The sequence below is a fragment of the Thamnophis elegans genome, chromosome 8 (genome assembly GCF_009769535.1).
Source record: "Thamnophis elegans isolate rThaEle1 chromosome 8, rThaEle1.pri, whole genome shotgun sequence".
Classification (NCBI taxonomy): Eukaryota; Metazoa; Chordata; class Lepidosauria; order Squamata; family Colubridae; genus Thamnophis; species Thamnophis elegans.
In genome coordinates, this window is record NC_045548.1 from 67,009,747 (window position 1) to 67,034,179 (window position 24,433).

General features: G+C 42.9%; 1 protein-coding gene across 1 annotated transcript in view; it reads left to right on the forward strand.

Moving 5' to 3' along the window:
• The window catches only part of FER1L6 (fer-1 like family member 6), a 98,184-nt gene that overhangs the window by 66,662 nt on the left and 7,089 nt on the right, over positions 1 to 24,433 (forward strand). Inside the window, 9 exon segments of the mRNA XM_032222297.1 lie at positions 828 to 959; positions 2,884 to 3,009; positions 5,217 to 5,344; positions 10,607 to 10,777; positions 11,334 to 11,494; positions 13,373 to 13,518; positions 15,976 to 16,064; positions 19,381 to 19,479; positions 20,764 to 21,005. Of these exon segments, the coding sequence (XP_032078188.1) occupies positions 828 to 959; positions 2,884 to 3,009; positions 5,217 to 5,344; positions 10,607 to 10,777; positions 11,334 to 11,494; positions 13,373 to 13,518; positions 15,976 to 16,064; positions 19,381 to 19,479; positions 20,764 to 21,005 (1,294 nt within the window).

A 24,433-nucleotide genomic window follows, 5' to 3' on the forward strand; every position in this document is an offset into this window, starting at 1 on the left:
ACATAAAATAAAATAAGGCACATTGATCTGGATTTAAAAAAAAAGATCTTAATTATGAAAGCAAGAGTAATCATCTTATTTTGTGTCAATGATTGTTTCAAATTTCTGAACACAGAAGCTTGCTTAACACAACTGACAGGAAACATCATTAAATTTGCTTTATACAGTGCAGTGCTACACTGAAAGGTTGTTGTTTATTTGATAAATTTATGAATTACAGGTAGTCCTCAGCTTTCAACAGTTCATTTAGTGACTATATTAAGTTACAATGGCATTGAAGGAAGTGACGGATGACCGTTTTTCACACTTATGACTGTTGCGGCATCCCCATGGTCATGTGATCAAAATTCAAACGCTTGTAACTGACTCAATTCAATGATGGCTGTAGTGTCCTGAGGTCATGTGATTACCTTTTGTGGCCTTCTGACAAGCAAAGTCAATAGGGAAGCCAGATTCACTTAACAACTGTGTTACTAACTTAACAACCACAGTGATTCACTTAACAACTGTGGCAAGAAAGGCTGTGAAATTGGGCAAAATTCATTTAACAAATGTCTCACTTAACAACATGGGGAAAAATGTGCACCAACCAGCAGTAATGCCGATAGCAACCCACCCCTGCAAGGCACATAGGAAATATAAAAGAAAGTAATAAAAGCAATTTATTCCTAAAATATAGTAACAAAATAGCAAAAACATAAATGGAAACAAAACAGAATACATGCGAATAAGCTATAGTAATACAGAAAAGAAAAGACCTGTGTTTTTCTTCCTTAGCAGTGAATTTTGGTCCATTCCCTCCCCCCCCCCCCCCGCCCTCTTTTAAGGTCTATGATGGCGATTTGGAGAGCGAGTTCAACAATTTTGAAGACTGGGTAAAAACATTTGAACTCCTTCGAGGCAAAATTACTGAGGACGATCATACTGATTTTGAAGACAGGATTGTCGGGAAATTTAAGGTAGGGTTCAAGACGGACAAAATATATGTGTGATGTGTCAAGGATAGGTGTTGTAGAAAAATCCATATTACTCATTACTGCTGTGTACTGCTTCAATCTTCTGAGAGTGCAAACATAGATGAGCTTATCTGCAAAGCTTGGCAGCCCTGCTTTTCCTCAGAATTAAATCAGCTCTGAGCCTCAATGAACTTTGCTGGCTTGGGAATTCTGGGAGTTGAAGTCCACACCTCTTGCTGGGTTTGCTGAGGTTGAGAATCACTGACCTACTCTATATGTAAATATAAGAAGTGGACAGAGGGGTATATTGATCTATAAGCCAAATGTTGCAGCAAAACAAGATCAAATATTTTTTTAGCTCTTCACTGATTGACAAATGAAGATAATTTTTAGAACAAAAGTGGGTAAGCGATATATAAGCGATTGAATAATTTGTGGAGTGTTAGGGCTGCCATAGATTGTTCCGTGGCACGACAAAACCGCGCTCGACTAAGCCGCGCCCGATTAAACCACGTCGCTGACGTCATCAACAGGGCGACAACAGCGAGCGCGGAGAAAGAAAGAAGGGCGCTTTAAATAGCGATTTGAAAGCAAGCCGCTTCAACTTAAGGTAAGGGTTAGGGTTAGGTTTAGGGTTAGGTTTAGGGTTAGGTTAAGGGTTAGGATTAGGTTTAGGGTTAGGTTAAGGGTTAGGTTTAGGGTTAGGTTTAGGGTTAGGTTAAGGGTTAGGTTTAGGGTTAGGTTTAGGATTAGGTTTAGTGGGGTTAGGTTTAGGTTTAGGGGTTAATTTTAGGTTTAGCGTTTACAACGTGCTTCTGTCTCCGCGCTGTTGTCGCCCTGTTGATGACATCAGCTACGCAGTTTCGTTGAGCGCGCTTTAATCGAACACGGTTTTGTGGTGGAACCAGATTGTTCACATAGTAGATAATGTTCTATAAAATATGCTGAAAGGTTTCCAACTTTTGATACAGTTTTTGGAGTGGTCTTGATTTCCTTCCTTCCTTCCTTCCTTCCTTCCTTCCTTCCTTCCTTCCTTCCTTCCTTCCTTCCATCCTTCCTTCCTTCCTTCCTTCCTTCCTTTCTTCCATCCCTCCCTATTTGGACTCTAACTCAGTTTAGGCTTACAGTACAGTAAAGTTTAAGCCATCCTATTTTATGAAATACACCATTGTTCTCAACCCTAGCAACTTTAAGGTGTGTAGACTTCAATTCCCAGAATTCCCCAGCCAGCAAGACCAACCCTCCAAAGTCCACACATCTTAAATTTACCGAGGTTGAGATGCACTAAAGTATTGAATAGTTGGCACCTCTTTTCATATTTCAAAACCATGCCACTGAACTTTGGCAGTGTAGCCAGAAAGCATTTTAGATGCCATAAAAAATAATAATATTTTAACTGCATATTGCACTATCACCAACTTATCCATAGTTTCCTTATATAGTGGAGGGGGTGGGGGAGAGTTGAACTAGTGATATTTTTCCTTTAGTTTAGTTAGAATGTCACCAGTTAAGATTTATAGACCTTAATCCAGCTCTCAATAGTATCCGCGTTTTTTCCTTTGGCAAGTGAACAGAAATACAGCACTGAGTTGCTGTTCTGAGATTGTTAATCTTATAATTGCCAGACCAAGGTAAGCAACCTAACAGCAGATAAACAAGTCAGAAAATCTAAACATTGATTGCAGAGCTGCTAGCCACATCTGTTTCATTCCTTTGAATGCTAGACTTAAAATAACAATGCCGAGATATTGCCAGAAGTGACTAAAATATTAAATAAAGTTGTCCTTAAGAAGAAATGAAAGAAGAGCATCAACCTAAGATGATGGGGTTTAGGGAATAATTTCCAAAATGCTTTTTTTTTTGTCTGCATTACCTGAGTTTATTTGACATGAGTAATTTAGCCATGTTGTTTATATATTGACCGAAGGGCTGCTTCTGCATATACAAAACTCCTGAAGACTCTTCCTCAGGCGACGGAGGTCCTCTGAGAATTCTGCAAGGCCTACCCCCAAATCACTCAGTGAATGTTCTAATCAGAGTATATATTGTGGCCGTAAGTATCCCTTAAACTCCTGTCAAATTCTTCTTTTAAGTTAAAAAGATTCCGTTGGTTCCAATGCAAGAAAAAGTTCCAAGATAATGAAGATATAAAGATCTATAAAAAGCAAATAACGTGAACCTCTACTTGTAGGAGGAGTGGAAGACCTTGTGGGTGGAGTTAAAAGAAGAATTGGCCTAGAATCCCTATGTAGCTACAACGCGAACTAAGTTCAACTTCCTTTGCATTCCGTTGATCTTTATCTAACTCCAAGCAGGTGCTGTTAGTTGAGTAGATTTCAGTGCCTGGGCATAATTATCGTGTTTTCCCAAAAATAAGACAGAGTCTTATTTTCTTTTGATCCCTGAAATAAACACTTGCCTTATTTTTTGGGAGGTCTATTATTTTTGAGGTGCAGGAAGGGCGAGTGTGGTCACATCATGGCTGCTGCTGTGTGCAATATTTTTGGGAGGGCTTATTTTAGCGCATGTGCTCAAAGCCTAATTGGGCTTATATCCAGGGAGGTCTCATTTGGGGGGAAACAGGATAGGAATAAATCAATTTAATTGATCTTCATGTATGGATCTGATCTTCTGCACCTAATACATATGGTTCCACACAAAACCGCGGACGACAAATCGTGGTCGCCGAAAGCGCGCATTTGACGTCATCACAGCGCGACGAAAACATCGCGCTGTGATCGAAAAATGTAAAAATAAAGCGAAAACCTTACCCTAACCCCCCCAAACCTAACCCTAAACCTAACTCTAAACCTAACCCTTAACCTAAGCCTAAATCTAACCGTAAACCTAACCCTTAACCTAACGCTAACCTTTAACGTAACGCTAAACGTAACCCTAACGCTCTAAACCTAACCCTAACCCTTAACCTAACCCTAACCCTAACCCTAACCCTAACCCTAAACCTAACCCTTACCTTTATGTGAATCGGCTTGCTTTAATTTTATTTTTATTTCAATTTTTAATTTTTTTCGTTGCGCTGTGATGACGTCAAATGCGCGCTTTCGTCGATCGCGCTTTTGTGGACCGCGGTTTTGACGGGTCACGAATACATATTGGCTGAGAAATTCTAGGAGTTGAAGTCCACTCATCTTAAAGTTGCCAAAATTGGGAAATGATGCTTTAGACCATCAAACCACAATGACATATTGCTGTCATGTGATGTATCACATCTTTTTCCCTTTGCTTAAAATGGGGGTGGGCATGGCCAGGCAGTCACGCATTCGGTCTGCGAACTGCAAGTTTGACACCCTGCTTTAGATTGATGGAGAGATGGTTCAAGAATACCACACAGACTCTTCTGTCAGCCCTTGTTCAGAACAGATTGCTCAAAACAGAAGCAAGAACAAATTGAAAATAATCCTCCACTCCTTGAGAACCTGTAGGAAAACAGAAGCTTCTCATAGTGGGAAAATATTGGGGAAAGGCAGGTTTAATCTCATTTTTATTTTAAAGTAGAACCATTTTCCACTGCTCAATGGGGAAAAGACTGGAAATCTTGGGTAAATGGTAGAGTTGGGAGGAGTTCAGATGAAGGAGAAGAGCTTCATAGGGGCCTTCAAACAGGATCTTAAACTCCCCAACTTTTTCAAACTTTGCACATCTGCCCTTCACAGATGCAGCATCACCCTGAAAAAAAGAGATGTGGTTTAACAGGTTTGTTTATGTATTCTGTTTGGGTGCAGCCAGATCAATAGAAACAGGGTGAGGGAGAGGAAAAGGAAGTGCAGGCAGCTGTGTTCCTGTTTTGTTGCCCTGGTATGATTAGTGCCCTCAGAGCAGTGGTGGGTTCCTACTGGTTCGGACCAGTTCAGCTGAACCTGTAATGGTATGGCGGCCTGAGTCGCTGGAACTGGCAGCAACCCAGGCCTGCCACACCCCTGAACCGGTTCCCTGGTTTCTTCTGCCATTGCCGGCATGTTTCTGTGCATGTGCGGAACAGTTTTTAGTCAACTGCGCATGCGCAGCCATGTGTGGTGGGCACAAGAGAGAGCAAACGGTCTCTTAGCGAACCGGTAGTAAACTGCTTAGTAACCCACCCTGCCTCAGAGCCCACCTGGTTCATGGAATCATAGAATCCTATGGCTAGATGGGACCTTGGAGGACTCATGTCCAACCCCCCTATCCAAAGTTTGTCTTTAAACCAGCTTTAATGAACAGAAGAGCGTTTATTAAATAATATTTTTTTCAATTTTTTTGCAGGCCTTTAATCTTAGTCCTGCTGACCCGGATGGTAAATCTGATCCATATATTGTACTGAAATTGGGGGAAACCCAAATTAAGGACCGAGACAGATACATTCCAAAGCAACTAAATCCCATCTTTGGTCGGTGAGTTCATTAAATGTGCACAGTGTTTTACGATTAATGAGTTACTCCTGACATTTTTCTTCCCTTGAGTTGCATTTATTAAATCTTGAAATGTCATGGTTTGTAAATCTTGGTTCTCAAAGCTATGTATACTGTCTAATCTAGAGTTATGTGTGGGGAGAGATTCATAATTAGCAAAATGTTGGATGTGTTATGATACAAGTCCGACCCTCTTTGAGTCTATGTGTTAATAGCTGTCTACTTTTGCGAAAATTTCACACAATGGCATAAATCGCAAATCATTTGAATATCTCTTAGGTCTAAAGTGATATATTCTCTTAAGAATATGTCTTAAGTTTAAAGTTACTCTTCTGTAATTAAAATATTTGTACTGGAGTTTTACCTGTGCAGCTTTCTACATTAGATGTATATCATTCTTACAACATATCTGCAGAATTCCTAGTTTGGTCTAGAGATTACTTTGGCCTTCTAGTAGGTTGTTAGAACAGCAGCCCGCAACCTTTTGAGTGCAAGGGACTGTGTGATGACCCGGGGCAAGGCACAGAGGCAACATGGTCAGCTGAGAGTTCAAACTCCCCTTTATTGCTCCAACTTTCCCCCAAACCAGAGGTGGGTTCCGGATCCCATTGCAACCGGTAGGCTGCAATGGGGCCCTGCGTTCACCACGTGCAGGCACACAGCATGTGCGCAGATTGCGCATGCATACTTACCGCCCGCAACGCTCCAGTTGCTCGGTGGAGCATCGCACAGTCCATATGCTCCATGCCCGTGCGCGAAAGTCCCGATCGGCTCAAATACACGTAAGGAGGGTGGGCGGGCTGGTGCCCCCCCCGGAGCACCATACCGGAAAGGTACCTGGTTCTCCCAGCAGGCACTGGTATGCCCGTACGGGGGCGTACCAGTCGTATCCCACTACTTCCCCAAACGTTCCCACATTTATGGCAAGTCCTGGAGCAAAGTGCTCACATACGCACCTCCAGCAGCCTCTGACTGTGAATAGTCCAGAAAAATGTTGTTAGCTTCAAGGCAAGAAGTCCAGCGAGGCAAGGGAACAAGGCAATGTGTTCAACGAAGTAAAGGAACAAGGCAATTATAAGGCAAGAAGTCCAGCGAACTCCAGACATCGGCAATGGCACACAAAACTCCACAAATTCAGCACTTATTCCCAACAAGTGCCCCTCCCCACAGCGTCTCCTTAAATCTCAGTCGCCAGGTGTGAAGAGGGGCAGGGTGCTCTCCTCCCAAGTTGTTGGGTCAGCCTGCACTGTTCCCACCTCTCCACTCTCCGTGCTCGGGGATCAGGAGGGAGCTGTCCTGGCTCATCGCCTCCTCTCTGTTGCTCCTCATCTCCACTGCCTGCATTCTCTTTTGCCCTCTCTTGGTTCTCTTGCCCCCTTTCTTCCCTGCTGGCAAGCCATCCCAAGCCTGAGGGACCCAGAGCTGCCTTGTCCTGCTCCTCCCCGTATTCCTCTGAAGCCAACAAGGCTGCCCCCTTGACCTCCGTCAGCCTCAGAGCTGGTTCCTCCTCCTCCACAGACTTAGGCTCTGACGGGCCCATGACAGACTGGTTTCATGGAGGGTAGCTTTTCTGCGGACTAGGAGGGCATGATTTTGCACGCTGTCTGGTTTCTGCGCATGCATGGATGAGGATTCCCTTGCTCATTTAGTCCAGTTCCTGGCAGGCCATGCTCGTCTATGGTCCAGGGGTTGAGGACCCCTGGGCTAGAGGAAGAGTAATTACTTGAACAATAGCAACCGCAAGACTCACGCTTGCATTTGAATAAATGCATTCTGATGCAAGAGATTGTCCATCTCTTGTGTGGTTTTAATATGCTCCCATGATAATAGTTACCTGACTTTATTGGTACACAAAAGATTTTTCACGCATAGAAATGCTGTAAAATAGCTATAGCAATAGCAGTCTTAGTCTTATCTACCACTTCACAGTGCTTTTACAGCCCTCTCTAAGCGGTTTACAGAGTGAGCATATTGCCCCCAACCATCTGGGTCCTCATTTTACCCATCTCAGAAATATACTAAAAGTTAACAGGCATGAGATCAGGAATTCGGAGAGATGAGTTACATGATTCAATCACATTTTCAGTCATTTTGGGTAAGGAAACAAGGGCTAGAGTGTTTCCATGTCAAATCTCCTAAAATAAAAATGTTGAACGCCTGCCACACTTCCTAATCATTTTCCAATTTGAAAAGTTTTAATTTAGAGGCTGAAAGGTAATAATTTTCCAGGAAGGACATGACCCCACCTGAGTCAATTCCAAACAACCTTGATTAACAAGAGCCAGTCCTCACAAGAAATGTTTACATTAACAAACATTTTGGAAAAGAGAGTCCAAAATGGATATTCAAAGCCAACATTGTAAATATTGTCACTAAACTTGCAAACAATGGTCTGGTCTTTGGAGTCTTCTCCAACATGGTAGCCACCAAAGTGAATGCAGTTCCTTGAATTCCCTACTCACATATGCTTCCCCCCCCAAAAAAAGTTGGGCGAAGGATCTGAGCATTCTAAAAAACATACTTCCCTTTATTTGCAGAGTTCAATCATTTTAAAGTGCAGGATTCTGCATGGTATTAAGCCATGTATAGTAGTTCTGATCTAGGCTTCCCCAAAAAGCACGAGGCAGAGTACTGGTCCCAACAAAACTCCTTTTATTAAATGAATGTGAATTCCTCTCATTCACATTCAGCAAGGCCCAGCAAACAGTATTTCAAAGGAATACTTATGACTACAGACTTTATCTATCTTGGAAAGCTGCCATGTAAATATTTTCCAAAGGAGATGCTGTGCAAGGAAAGACTGGGCACAGAGTCTCTGAGATTCACGGACAGATCTTCACACTCCTGAAACGAATGAACGAATTGTTTTCTGAAAAAGCCCCCTCTCCTTTCGCTCCTTTTTTATTTCCTATGGGAGGGGCCATTCAGCATCCACCTGTAGCTTTACTCCCAAATCAACCCTGATTTCTAAGCTGTTCTTTTCTTCTGGCAGCTCTGCTCATGCACATCCTGGGAACAGGCTCCAGCTGTTCCTCTGCCTCACTGCTGTCTAGCTCCGTAGGCACCTGATCACTGCCAGGCGGCCTCGGTCCTGTCTCTGCTTCTGATGCAGAGCCCTTGTCTGAGCCTTCCCCAGCCTTCAGGAATGGCCCATGCTCCTCCCCAACCTCCTCACTGTCTGACTCTGCTGCCAGCTCTGCTGGCCACTGGCGGGCCACAATAATAGTCAACCTAGCAGGTAGACGCACCTGGTTAAGGTGGCCTACATTTGTACAGGGATCAGACCAGATCTTTGGATGGAAGACCACTGGGAGATCCCAAGACCGTAGTCTAGAAGGGGAAGTAAATGAAATCCCAGAGGAAGATACTGTTGTCAAGAAAATTGTATGAATGTGTCCATAAAGATAAGAGGTTTTATTTCTGTTTGTGCTGAAAACAGAGATGTTTATAATTACTTTGCCAACTGGTGTGACGAAGCTTGAAGATTTCCACCTGTGATTTCTCATCTCGTTACCTTGCTTAATTTGTTGCTAAATTTTCTGCAGCCTCATTAAACTTTGGAGAAGAGAAAGTAGAGAGAACAAATGGCATAAACCCCACTAAAGAGACTTTTGTGAATTAACCCTTCTACCTTTCTTATATTTGCCTTGAATGCTACTATCTTGTCTCTGTCTGTTGCTGATTAATCATCATTTCGTGGTGATACCAGCTAGGATTTTCCAAGAAAAAAATGAACTAACGTAAATGAAGTCCATTATAAATGGAAACTTTGGATGAACTTCAATTCTTTTTCTCCACCTTGTCTAGAGGCTGGTTGCCAGGATATTCTTCCCATCCGAATGTCCATCACCCTCCACTAAACACATTTATTTTCCTTTCTGTAGGATCACTTATACCTAATATAATTCTTCATAAGACCTTACATTGTTAGCTAATACAGCTTTAAAGCTATAGAGATCCCGCTGCCTTAAAAAAGTTCAAAACATTCTTAAAGATTCTTCTCATCCTGGGCACTCTTTTTTTTGAACTATTACCATCTGGCAGACGGTACAGGACAATAAAAACAAGGACAAATAGGCTGAAAAACACCTTCCACCCCAGACCAGTAACTATATTGAATTCTATTGTATAATGCAATTTTTTTATTTATTAATTGGAATTTGTCAAACAAAAACAAAAAAAAGAATAAGAGAATAAAATACAATGACAGGGGCGATAGGCATATTAGTGCACTTATGCACCCCCCCCCCTTTTCTGACCACTTAAAAGTATGAAGTGAGGTCCATGGAAGTTAATTTGTGACTGAAACTGTGAAAATTTGTAGCTGAGACAACTGAATCAGGTAGACAATTCTATTACAGAAATCATACTATTACAGTCAAGTTTAGAATGATTTACATTGAGTTTAAAGTAGTTGAATTGAATTGAATTTTATTATTTGTATGCCGCCCTTCTCCGGGAGGGACTCAGGGCGGCGAACAACTCAAAAGGGGGAAAAGGGGAACATAGAACAGAATACAAGTAATTAAAATAGGCAAGAATCACACAAGCACACAGGTCGAGAGGGGAGGGGAACTCATCAACCCCAGGCCTGCCGGCAAAGCCAGGTTTTGATGGCTTTTCGGAAGGCCTGGAGAGAGGTGAGGGTCCGAATCCCTGCGGGGAGTTCATTCCAGAGGGCCGGAGCTGCCACAGAGAAGGCCCTCCCCCAGGTAGTAGCCAGGTGGCATTGGCTGGTAGACGGAACCCGGAGAGGCCAACCCTGTGTGATCTAATGGGTCTTTGGGAGGTAATTGGCAGCAGGCGGTCTCTCAAGTTGTTTGTGTGCATATTATTGCAATTAAAACAGAAAAAGAAACAAAAAAGGCAGAAACAAAAAACCCCCCAGAAAAATATTAATGCAAGTTCAAGAGTTTTCAATTCAATTGTATTGAATGTGAAGGATACTGTATGTGTTTCTGTTTTATTTTTATAGTTGTTGTTGTTGTTGTTATTGTGTATAATGTACACTGAAGATGAGATTTAATTTCGTTGAACAAGGTATAATGACAATAAAGTAATCTAATCTAATATGATAACCTGATTAGGGCAAAATCCACTCCATTCTACACCATGAACAACTCATAATTTTAGTTAGCCTTTTTCTTAATTAACTATGCTTAGGATTATAGTCCAATCATAAATGAATTTGACATTATTATTATTGTTGTTGTTGTTATTATTATTTTGCTCTTTTTGCATTAGGTCATTTGAAATTCAGGCAACTTTCCCTAAAGAATCCTTGCTTTCAGTCCTGATCTATGACTATGATTTGATTGGTTCAGATGACCTCATTGGAGAAACTAAAATTGATCTGGAAAACCGTTTCTACAGCAGGCACAGGGCTACTTGCGGATTACAAAGCCAATATGAAATGTAAGGTCCCTCCAGGACATTCAGTTCTATAAGGAATGTGGGTGGATAAGGAAATTAAAAAACTTCTAGAGCAGGGATGTCAAACTCAATTTCATTCAAGGTCGCATCAGGGTTGTGTTTGACCTGAGGGGGGCAGGGGGGTTGTGGCCAGGGGAGCGTGGCCAGATCAACATCATTCCTATCGGTGGCATCGGTGGCAGCCCAAGTGCTCTGCCAGCATAAACAGCCTCCCGAGCTCCATTTTCACTGGCAGAGGATTGCAGGAAGCCGTGGCAGCCAAAAACGGAGCTCAGGAGCCCATTTTCGCTGGCAGAAGCACCGTGGGCTGGTCCCTCGCTGTTTTCAGGCCAGATCTAAGTACCCCGCAGGCAGGATCTGCCCCCCAGACTTTCAGTTTGACACCCCTGTTCTAGAAGAAACTTGAGTTTGCTGAGGTGTAGACATTTATGAAAGTTTTGTACAGTTCAGCAAAGCTAATTTTGACCCACGGTTTGAAGTGAGCTTCCTTCTCTCATTCCTCCCTCTGTAAAATCCTCTCCTCTCCTTGAATTTTTAGTGAAGGATACAACGCTTGGAGAGATGCCCTCAAGCCAACTGAAATCTTGAGCAAGTTATGCAAAGATAACAAACTGAATGAGCCGATCATGCAACCTGGAAAGATACAAATAGGGAGCAAGATCTTTACAGGACAGACTGTCTTTCAGGAAGATGAAAATGGTAACTGTGTTGTGCACAGGGTGAATTATTACCAATATCAACAATACTCAGAGAATACCCCACAGTGCTTTTGCCACTATATAAAAAACATCGGGTGATGCATTATTATTTCATCAGTAACAGTTCATTAATAATAAGTATTGCCAATTAGCTTGCAGAGCTAAGCAGTGGTGGCTCATTAAGCAAGGGGGATCTAAAACAGTAGCCCCCAAACTTGTGGGCACCAGGGATTGGTTCCGTGGAGAGAGAGTTTTTCTACCAAACAATGGGGGTGTAGTTTTCATCCCACGGATGAGGCTTTCCTTGTTTGCATGGCCCAGTTTCTGGCATGAATAGAATAACAGAGTTGGAAGGGACCTTGGAAATCTTCTAGTCCAACCCCCTGCTTAGGCAGGAAACCCTACACCCCCTCAGACAAAGGGTTATCCAACATCTTCTTTAAAACGTCCAGTGTTGGAGCATTCATAACTTCTGGAGGCAAATTGTTCCACTGATTGTTTAACTGTCAGGAAATTTCTTCTTAATTCTAAGTTGCTTCTCTCCTTGATTTGTTTCCACCCATTGCTTCTTGTTCTGCCCTCAGGTGCTTTGGAGAATAGGTATGTAGAATGTATGGAGAATATAATAGGGATGCAGTGGCTCATTGGCTAAGACGCTGAGCTTGTCGATCAGAAAGGTTGGCAGTTTGGCAGTTCGAATCCTTAGCGTCGCGTAACAGAGTGAACTCCCATTACTTGTCCCAGATTCTGCCAATCTAGCAGTTCGAAAGCATGTAAAAAATGCAAGTAGAAAATTAGGGACCACTTTGGTGGGAAGGTAACAGCATTCCGTGTGGCTTCGGTGCTTAGCCATGCTGGCCACATGACCACAGAGATGTCTTTGGACAATGCTGGCTCTTCGACTTTGAAATGGAGATTAGCACAGCCCCCTAGAGTCGTGAACGACTAGCACATATGTGCGAGGGGAGCCTTTACCTTTACCTTTATGGAGAATATATACATGTAGCAACCCTGTGCCATTCCAGCTCCCTGCAGTTTCCTGCCCCCAGCAGATATTTGGTACCCATTGAGAAAGACCGGGCCAGCCTATCTACAAGACAAAAGGCCTCCAGCTCCAGGGTGATAGGATTAAGACATGACTCTCCAGGACATAATAGGATTGTCTATCAGCAGAGCTCACCACATGGCACAAACACCTGGGAACATTAAATCACCCTCCAAGTTTCAACCAAACCTGGGAGCTCAGACAACCCATGACCCCTGCATAGCCCCATTGAAGTCTGACAGCAACCAATAGAATACATGCCCTTGCCACAGGAACAGGAAGCTCAAGGGCAAGGTCCAAGAGAGGGTATAAATAACACTCACTCTCCATGTGCTCAGCTGCCCAGCACCTAAAACCCATGTGGCTCTGTTCACCAATAAACCATCTTTCCCATCAGCCTTCATGTTTCCAGTGTCTTTCTCTCCACTTGGAACGGAACCAGTTGGCTATTTTTTCCAACAATTGTATTGTTCCATGGGGCATTCTCATTCTCAGTATTTGGTCATCTGTCTCTACATTTTTTTTTGGGGGGGGGAGACTTCCTAGAAACCAACTCAGCACATAGTGGTTTCATGGACATTTCTGTTAAGTTGTTTTGGCAACAATATGGAAAAGGTTTACATCTTCTGAGATGTTTTCTACTTCCTTAATTCCTGGAGTTCTGCATCTTCAGAAGACCAAACTATATTTAGATTCCAGGCTGCCACCAGTTGAGACTTTCTTCATTGTACGATATTGTAATGACCCACTTTGTTAATTGATGCAATGATAATTAAACAGTATATTAATCTTCTAACTCTCCTGTTCGTTTTCACGCTGTCTTTCCTTGTTCAGAGGGGGAGCCAGTAGAATCGTATGAACACCTTGCTTTGAAAGTTTTGCGTTCTTGGAATGAAATTCCAGAGGTTGGATGTAAATTGGTGCCCGATCACATTGAGACAAGGCCTCTTTATCACAAAGACAAGCCTGGCATGGAACAGGTAAATGCAGCTGCATCTTAGATAGATGGCAAACAATCTTATTATATTACTTCTATCCTAATTTTCAATAGTAGAGAATGTACTGTATGTAACTCAGGATTGAACTTTTGGGTTCTTGGTGTTTTCGGAGTTTGGTTATTTTCCTGCACATGTTTGTAATCGGGCATATAGACAATTTGCAGAACGCATCCATGAATGTGACCTGGAAGTGAGAAGAAAGAATGAATAATCCTTAATCTCTTAACACCTAGATAAATTAAACCACAATTACAACTGGGAAGTGGTTAAGGTTTAAGGTGAAGCCAAATCCAAAAATGGTAGGGTATTCTCTGGGAATTTGAATTTGAAATTCTGACAAATCAGCCATCAACAGATACACAGAGATAAACCCCATTTACATCAGAGGTGGTATTCAGCCGGTTCAGACCGGTTCGAGCGAACCGGCAGCGGAAATTTTGAGTAGTTTGGAGAAGCGGCAAATACTACCTCTGGTTGGCCCCGTCCTTCCACCCCCTTTGTTCCCTGTCCTATATTCCCTTGTTTTTTTTAGCTCAACTGATTTGCGCTGACACCAAGGGCGAACTTTGAGTGCTGGGTGCGCAAAGCACTCTCTCATAGAACCAGCAGGAAAAGATTTGGAATCCCACCACTGATCTACGCATCATTTATAAGATACAACCCAAAATCAAGAAAAGAAAAAGCAGCTTGGAGCATATTCTTCGTCAAAGCAAACATCCAGATAAGCATGAAACTGCACCTGATAAATAATCAGGAAGGAAACGATAGAAGCAAGAAAACAACAAGGAGAAAATTATATTCTAACGAAGACTGGCAAGACAAGCTAGTAGTATATATTACGCCACTGCAGTGGTGGGTTTCAAAAATTGTTCGAACCTACTCTGTGGGTGTGGCCTCCTTTGTGGGAGTGGCTTGCCACCCATGTGACCGGATGGGAGTGGCTTGCCACCCATGTGACCGGATATGAAGATGCCGACGACACTTGTCAGAACCACCTTACCTCACACACAGCACTGGCATGCATAAGAATATGATGTGAACTTGTTTTTTAAAAGGCATCTTTGGTTTGCGTTAAAACAACTTCAACACATGCAATGTTCTGATTGCACCACAAATGCAGTAGTCATCCTTACCTTTCACAGAGGCACTGAATTTTATAAATATGAGCATGCTAGTGTAGAATAATCATATCCAAGGACCAGTGGTGGGTTTCAAAAAACTTTTGGAACCTCTTCTGTAAGTGTGGCCTGCTTTCCGGGTCCACTGGTGGAACCTCTTCTAACCGGTTCGGTAGATTTGACGAATCGGTTCTACCGAATAGGTGCGAACTGGTAGGAACCCACCTCTGCTCCACTGATGATGTTACCTAGCTTGCTAAAGAAATGTCTGCAGGAAAGACGTTTTGTGCTCAGGAAACACAAGAACCCAACATCTCAACTTTCTTTTATGTTAGTTGAAAGTGTTACAGAGTTGGAATATGAACCGTGCTTCCATGATTTGAAGAGATTGATATGTACTAGAGCAAGACTGAGCAAACTTTTCTCCATCAACAGCTGCATTCCTTCAGAGGTAGCTGTCAGAATCGTGCATTAATGATGGTAGACTGAAGCAAGAAGAGGTCTAGAGTGAAGACCATTAGTTCTCTTTCTGACATCTTTTTTCCCCTTCCTCTATCAAATCCCCTTTCTTTCTTCTATTCTCTTTCTGGATCCCTCTTCTCGCTGTCTGAAGCAATAGATCACAAGGAAACAGAAAGCTCCGATCACAGGTTGCACTCAATCACTTGCAAGGCTGCTTTGGAAATCAGATCAAGAGACTCATGAAATAAAGGAAGTGCCATAGATTTAGGGCCACAAGCCTTGAGCCTGGCTAGGTGACTCAGTGGCTAAGACACTGAGCTGGTCAATCAGAAATGTCAGCAGGTTGAATCCCTAGTATAGGTCTCCTGCATGAGCAGGGGGTAGGACTAGATGACCTCCAAGGTCCCTTCCAATTCTGTTATTGTTACTGTTAAAGACTCCGACAGAGAGGAGGCGCAAAGGCATTTTCTTCCCAGGTCCTTGTTGGGGAGGTGGAGGAAGATGAACTGAATTATTTGACAGGGCTGCATTTGTCAGAAATCCTTGGGCAGAGGGGTTGGACTAGAAGACCTTCAAGGCCCTTTCCAACTCTATTAATCTGTTTTTAAAAAGCAACTTGCCTTCAGAAGTTGTGGGAGTTTCATCACTGGAGGATTTCAAAAAGAGACTAGAAGAAGACGAACTGAATTATTTGACTGGGCAGCCACGGTCAGAAATGGTGTAGGGTCTCCTGCTTGGGGGGGTGGGGGTTTGGACTAGATGACCTACAAGGTCCCTTCCAACTCTGTTAATCTGTAATGATTCTATTTCTTGACTATCTTAGAATCTTATTCTCCGTGTTGTGTTTTCTCCTCTCAAGGGTCGTGTGCAGATGTGGGTGGATATATTTCCTAAAGAGATGCCTCTTCCCGGCCCTCCTGTTGACATTTCACCTAGAAAGCCCAAAGGGTAATTGATGACGTGCATTTCTTCTTTGCCCTCAAATATACGTTTGCTAATGTCCTGCATCTTTCATAAGGCAGCATTTCTTATTAGGAAAAAAATAAAGGCTCCCTCAAGCTGCCCCCCCCCCCCCCTTGCAATTACAGTAGCACATCCATCTAGTGTTTGTGACACAAACAGTTTGCCATTACTACTTTGGAGGATTTTCCATTTTGCTTCCAAATCCTGAGATTTGCTCTCCTGTTCAAGGACAAAACCGACCTTTGCAGTTTTAAAGAGCAGACAAGGCTAGTTAAGTAGCCCCTAAGCTGGCAGGAAATTCCAGATTTTTTTGACAGGTTTTGAATGTCCTTTTCATTTTAAAAACACCTCCCATTTTCTAATCCTCATTTGCTCTTGCTTATCCTAAACGGACATTGTTTTGTCTGGCAGAATGGCTCCTGAGTTAAGAGGAGAGATCCTGCTTTCTTTCTAGTGAAATAATCATTGCAAGGTTTTTAGTTTAATGAAAATGCTTCCCAGATCAACATTTTTGGGGGGGGGGGGGGCATCACGAGCAGTGATCCCTATTTCAAGTTTGTTTCTGCACTAAGAGGAAACTATCATCTGTCTTTAGCTGTATTATTTTCTATTGCATTGTCTCCAGAATTAATATTTGCTGCTACCTAAGTTAGAGGTGAGGGATGCGGTGGCTCAGTGGCTAAGACGCTGAGTTTGTCGATCAGAAAGGTCGGCAGCTCAGCGGTTCGAATCCCTAGTGCCATGTAACAAGTGAGCTCCCATTACTTGTCCCAGCTTCTCCCAACCTAGCAGTTCAAAAGCACCTAAAAATGCAAGTAGAAAAATAGGGACCACCTTTGGTGGGAAGGTAACAGCGTTCCATGCTCCTTCGGCATTTAGTCATGTCAGCCACATGACCATGGAGAAGGTCTTCGGACAGCGCTAGCTCTTTGGCTTTGCAATGGAGATGTGCACTGCCCCCTAGAGTCAGGAATAAACAGCACATATGTGCGAGGGGAACCTTTACCTTTATAAGTTAAGGCTTTCTGAAAAGAACTTTGCTTATTTGTATATCGGCCCATTTTTGCCATTATAAATAGGCAAACATATCCGCTTAAGTCCTGTAACCTGAAGAAATTTGGCAATTCTTATTTAACATAATTTTAGACAACTAGTGCCATTATCAAATTGACTGTTCAGAAGGGGGTATATGATGAATAGGAATCAGATATAATATCCAAAGAAAATGCGGACATTTAAAAAGTGTTGAGACAAGCTTCCAAAAATAGTTTATTAATTAGCAGGTGGGATAATTTTATAAATATATATATATCATGTTTGCTCAGTTTTAACATTGAATTGATTTTTTAAAATGCACACATGAATGAAGAGTTAATGAAGGGCTTTTTAAAAATTCTCATAGCATATAATTTGTACCAAAGGTTTTAATTTAAATTCGGTTTTTCTAAGAAGCATGATCTATATTTAATAATGCAAAAATATTACAGGAATATGCCTTTAGTTCAGAGAAGCTATGTTGTAATGTATTTAAGCATTGGATAGATCATGTTCAATAAGTAGAGAGCCAGTAGTTTAAGGCAATAGGCTAGAGACTTGAGTCTCTAGCCTATTGCCTGGGAGACTTGAATTCTAATCGTGCTGGAGGAGACATTTCGAAAGAGGGAATTTTGTTCTCACCGTCTTCTGCGCATGATGAATGCTCGTGTTTGGGTTTGGTCAAGGCCAACCATCTCTGCATACCAGCTGGATGGGGCCACCTGAAGATTCACCCCACATGACACCCTTGGGGGTTGGAGATTGGACCTTTAGGCCAGGGTAACTGGGGGGAGGGATTTAGGTAAACTTTTGATATGTACAAGTTTGTGCCTTTTTGCCTCAGATCTTGCTTCACTTTTGCTGTTGCCACTTCATATCCAGTAAAAGTACCTTTTCTCTAAAACAATGGAGTTGGGGTTTCCTTTCTTGGATTTTGAAGGAGGCCCGGCTGATGTCCAACTTAGCCATGAAAGCTAACCCTGAGCTTGTCGATCAGAAGGTCGGCAGTTCAACAGTTCGAATCCTTAGCGCTGCGTAATGGAGTGAGCTCCCATTACTTGTCCCAGCTTCTGCCAACCTAGCAGTTTGAAAGCATGTAAAAAATGCAAGAAGAAAAATTAGAACCACCTTTGGTGGGAAGGTGACAGCGCTCTGTCTGCCTCCACAATTTAGTCATGCCGGCCACATGACCACGGAGATGTCTTCGGACAGCGCTGACTCTTTGGCTTTTTAAACAGAGATGAGTACCGGCCCTAGAGCTGGAAACAACTAGCACGCATGTGTGGGGGAACCTTTTCCTTTACCTTTATTCTCTTTGGTGTGAACAAAAAGATGGAGTCCAGATTTTCTCTCTAAATGACACATTTATTCAGCTGAACAAAAGTGGGTCTTCCCATAAGATTGGAGGAACCCCGAATACAGTTCAAAGCATGTATGTATGTATGTATGTATGTATGTATGTATGTATGTATGTATGTATGTATATTCATAGATTTTCATGGATTCTTACATGGGAAAAGACCCAAATACAACAAGACCAGTGTGTGTGTGTGTGTGTGTGTGTGTGTGTGTGTGTGTGTGTGTCATTTGTGCTGATAAATAAATAAAGGGAGACTAGTATAGATCTATTTCAAGCTATTTAGCTCTCATCAGCTAGCCATACCCATACTGGGAATCGACAACACAAATGTAACAAGGCAACATAAAAAAATGGCTTTCTGCCTGGATGGCTCCCAGAGTGAGCCGATAGACAGAAAAGGGAAGCAGTATGCTCCCTCCCATATTTGGGCATACCAGGGGTTGTGACACAATACATACATACATACATATATACATACATACATACATATATACGTGTGTGTTTGTGTGTGTGTGTATACATAGACACATACACATACTCACATATATACATACACATACATTTCTTACCTTTACTTGGTTACATAAGAACTCGGCATACAGTAGATGAGATACAGAAGTTACAAAAATACTTAGGCATGCATCCTGTGGTTTTTGATCAGATGCTCAACTGGCAGAGCTGTGGTTTCTTATGGAATTTTCCGCAACCTCAAAGGCCCATGAAGGCCTGAACTTTATCTCTGTCATTTCAACATAAGAACCTTTTAACCAATCATTAGAATTATCAGAATCCCAATCAACCGTATGACCATAGTTGAGGGGTTATAAATTACCATTCTTCCTGAGTGACTTTATATTCTATTAACATGTGACTTTTCTCAATTTATTTTCTCTCGTTTCTCCTCAGTTACGAACTAAGAGTAATTATCTGGAATACTGAAGATGTCATTCTGGAGGATGAAAATATCTTCACAGGACAAAAATCAAGTGATATCTATGTAAAAGGGTACGTCTACTCGTACCCTTTTGGGATATATGACTTACAGATCACGTCAATTATTTAACAAGGGGAAAATTAATTTCTGGTCACAGCCATTCATCAATCTGGAGTCCCTGCCAGGTTTGCTGGAAATATGGTGTTTTATAGCATGACAATTAGGTGTTTTACAGCAATAGCTCTTTGGAAATTCAGCTTCCACTTAGAATTCAGAAGGCATAGAACTGATAAGAGTCAGGACCAAAATTCAAAAGTAATAGAGAATTCATATGTTCATAAGTTGAAAGGTAGCTTCCTTTGACTTTTGCTTACCTCTATCCAGACGCATTTATTTATTTTCTTTTGGAAATCTATGGAAGTGATTTTTCCGTTACTTGCTTTCTGGATTTTTTAAAATGTCTATGCCTGAAGTTACAAAGTTAAGTCAACAAAGCGATCACATACTCATTAAAAAGCGCAATTAAAAGTCACTTTAAAAGATTATGGAATCTGGTAGCCCTCCGAGGATTCTAGAAATACTACTTAAAGCCTGGAATGAAGTGGAGTGGAGTGGAGTGGAGTGGAATAGCATAGCATAGCATAGCATAGCATAGCATAGCATAGCATAGCATAGCATAGCATAGCATAGCATAGCATAGCATAGCATAGAATAGAATAGAATAGAATAGAATAGAATAGAATAACAAAATTGGAAGGGATCTTGGAGGTCATCTAGTCCAACCCTCTGCTCAGGCAGAAAATCCTATACCATATACCTCTGAGCAGGCTTTTGAAAATCTATGCACCCGCCCACCTGAGCTCCACCTGTGCTTTAAGCCTTTGGCGCTTTTGCGCACACGCGTGGCATGTTACGGCATCTGTGTGATGCTCCGCCGAGCAGCTGGACCATCACGGAGGCTTTCAGAAGTGTTGCAGGCCAGTACGACGCAGGCACGCACTGCACGCATCTATGCACATGCCGCGTGTGTCCATGTGGGTGACGCCGGGGCTGTTCCAACCGTACCGGTTGGAATGGAATACGGAACCCGCCACTGGCCCATGTGGAGGCTCGGGGAGTGGGGGAGAGAAATGGGCCTTCCGGAGGTTCCAGAAGTCCAAAGCTCGTGCAAAGTCAACCAGCAGTAACGCCGGTAGCAACCCACCCCTGCAGTAGAGCGCTTGAAAAAGCTCATGTCAACTCTGACCCCATCCTAAGCATCCTAAGCTACGTTGTTGTGATGCCAATTATCTGACTGCTTTGTGGCTTGTAAATTCCCATTTCATTTTTTTTCATTCTCCCTACACACATCACAGATGGTTGAAAGGCCTTGAAGAGGATAAACAGGAGACAGATGTCCATTACAACTCCTTGACAGGAGAAGGGAATTTCAACTGGCGTTTTGTGTTTCCATTCCACTACCTCCCGCCTGAAAAACAGATGGTTGTGTGCAAGAGGGAGAACATATTTTCCTTGGAAAAGACAGAACGCAAAATGCCTCCAGTATTGGTCCTCCAAGTGTGGGACTTTGAACGACTGTCTTCTGATGACTTTCTGGGTAAGAAGGGCTGGGGCACTGAATGGGCACAACAGTTACACGTCTCCTACTCTCCAGTTTCCCCAAGGATCCCGGTGATATATGGAAATACCCCTTACCCTCTTCAAAGCTCCATCCCTTCCACCTGCCAGCCATTTCTCCTTCGCTCAATAACTGGAAGGTACCATTGCTCTCACATCCTTTCTGAGCTGAAGGAATTATTCCTGTCTCTGAGCAATAGCAATAGCAGTTAGACTTATATACCACTTCACAGTGCTTTTACAGCCCTCTCTAAGCAGTTTACAGAGGCAGCCTATTGCCCCCAACTATCTGCGTCCTCATTTTACCAACCTCGGAAGGATGGAAGGATGAGTCAACCTTGAGATAGGCAGGCTTGAACTCCTGGCAGTGGGCAGAGTCAGCCTGCAATGCTACAATCTAACTACTGAGCCAACAGGGTTCCGTAAGGATCTCCTTATCTGAGCAGATAGTTTCCTGAGTGAATATGTCAGGGAAGGTTCTCATCATCCAGATAGACTTGTCTGGACTTTGAGCGCTGCCAACTGGAACTTATTTTCAGAATAACAGAATTAGAAGCAACCCCAGAGGTCTTCTAGTCCAAGTTCCTGCTCAGGCAGGAAACTCTATACCATTCCAGACAAATGGTTGTTTCTTAAAAACATCCAGCATTGGAGCATTCATAACTTTGTTTTGGTTTGAAATGTTTCCCTTGAAGAGCATTCGGAGACTTCAGCTTGTCCAGAATGCAGCCGCGCGAGCGATTGTGGGTGCACCTCAGTTCACCCACGTAACACCTATCCTCCGCGAGCTGCACTGGTTGCCTATTGGTCTCCGGATACGCTTCAAGGCGCTAGTTGTCACTTATAAAGCCCTTCATGGTATTGGACCTGGGTACTTGAGAGACCACCTGCTGCCAATCACCTCCACTAGACCAATTAGATCCCACAGATTAGGCCTCCTCCGAATTCCATCCGCCGGCCAGTGCCGACTGGCGACTACCCGGAGGAGAGCCTTCTCTGTGGCTGCTCTGACCCTCTGGAACGAACTCCCCGTGGAGATTCGAACCCTCACCACCCTCCAGGCCTTCCGCAAAGCCGTTAAAACCTGGCTGTTCCGACAGGCCTGGGGCTAAAGAGCTGTTGCCCCCGTCTCGAATGGTATGACTGTTGTGTGTTTTTAAATTATGTATTGTTATCTTTCGTCTTTTATTTTTTGTCTGAACCCCCCTTCCCTGATTTGAATTGTGAGCCACCCTGAGTCCCCTTCGGGGGGAAAGGGCGGCATATAAATATAATCAAATCAAATCAATCAATCAATCCTGCTTATCCAAGTAGCTTTTTCAGTCTGTATGGGATTCAGCCAGTTTGCACCTATTCTAGAGAACCGGTTAACTTTCTAAGCAGTTCAGAGAACCGGTTGTTGGAAGAAATCTCCTTTTGTTTTTCCCCACTTTACAGGGCTAATCCTGTAAGGAAGGCAGGAAGGAAAAATTCTGGTGTTGTTTCTAGCCTAATCTTTATTGCCCAGCTTACAGTAACTGCCTCTCCAGTTAACCCTTATTACATTGCAACAGCTAAGGCAAAGCGCCCATCGACATGAGCGATGTTGAGTTGGCCACGCTCACATGGTCACATGACCACTGATCCACACCTACCCAGCTGGTCATTAGGGCAGAGATCTGGTTGTTAAATTATTTGAATCTCACTACTGGTCTGTTGGAACCCATATATGTCCTCTAGGGTGGATTATTCCCAGGGTGATTCCAGGATGATTTTATTTCTCATTGAACCTGTATAGGCTTCTCAGATGAGTAGGCAGAGAGTTGTTAAGAATCGTTCCTCCTAAATCCTTCTCATAGGCGGGTTGTTAAGTGTGACCTCCGTGATCAACCTGTAAAGTGGTCTTGATCTTCCTGGGGAACTGATGCAAGAGCAGCATAAAAAACAAGGGATAGGTTGTGTTTGAATCCTCCATCTTTATTGAGAAGCGGATTTTCCATTTTGATATAAGTGCATCCCTTCACTTCTCTTTCAAACCATCTATCTTCTCTCTCCAAAATAGAATAGAATAGAATTCTTTATTGGCCAAGTGTGATTGGAAAAACAAGGAATTTGTCTTGGCTGCTTAAGCTCTCAGCATACATACAAGCTATAAGTGATACATCATGATCATATTCATCATAAAAATACATTCATCATGTATCATAAGATGGAACCCTTAGTGATAGTCATAGGTTACTAAATAAGCAATCAGCATAAATCATACTAGGAAACTAAATAAAGAAATATAAATCGTAAAGATATAAGCAACAAAGTTATAGTCCTTAGTAGAAAAGGAGATAGGTAATAGGAAAGATGAGAAGAACAATGATAATACAATCTTACTAAATAGTTGGATAGTGTTGTGGGAAATAGTTGTTTAGCAGAGTGATGGCATGGGCGGGGTGGGGGGGGGATGTAAACCTTATTGTGCCCTTTTTCTTGTCCTTTTATTGCTGAGCCAGGGATGCCAAATAATGGTTAATTTGTGTAAACAGTCAAGAAGTTCAAGGTTTTTAAAAAAAATAATAATCTAGAAAAGTTCTTCAGTGCGTACAATCTAGATTGTTGCACGATGGATGGACAGCAAAACACTCAACTTGACTGAACTGTGATGCAAAATAGGTTGCCACCTTCTATTGGGGTAAAATGCTTATCCATCCTTGCTGTGTTCATATCAGATGGTAGTAGCCAGGGGTGACTGCTACGGGTTCAGCCGGGTTGAGGAGAACCCATAGCTAACGTTATGGCTGGTTTGGAGAACCTCCAAATCCCATCCCTGGCTGGTTCCGCCCCTCCCGCCCCACCCAGGAGTCTCCACGCGGCCCATTTTGGATGCGAGGTAAGAGCAGAGCCTGTGCAGAGGCTCGGGGAGGGGGGAAAATGGGCCTCCTGGAAGTTCTGGAAGGCTGAAAACAGGCCATTTCTGACCTACAGAGGGCCTATGGAGCCCGGATGAGGCAGTTTTCACCCTGCCAGAGGCTTGAGGAAAGCCTCCAGAGCCTGGGGAAGGTGAAAATGGTCCCCCCACCATAGTGCAGGAGGCCGACTAGACCACACCCACCATGGCCAGCCCACCCAGCAACCGGGAAAAGAACCCGTTGCTGAAATTTTTGAAGCCCACCCCTGGTAGTAGCTTTCCCGGATTTCCGATAGAAATCTGAGACTCATCACAATTTGGGACCTTCTCCATGGATGAAGAATGGAGGAGGTCATGCTAACTTATTTTGCAGATGACTTCTGTAAACGCATCATCCAAGCTTTTGCTTTTCTAATCACTATAACAACAATGATAGAAACATTAAATAGGTTATACTCATCTGAAGTACTTGGAGCTTAGCCAAGAAGCTGAGAGTTGATCTTGGAAAGTCATATGGCCCATTAAGTGTT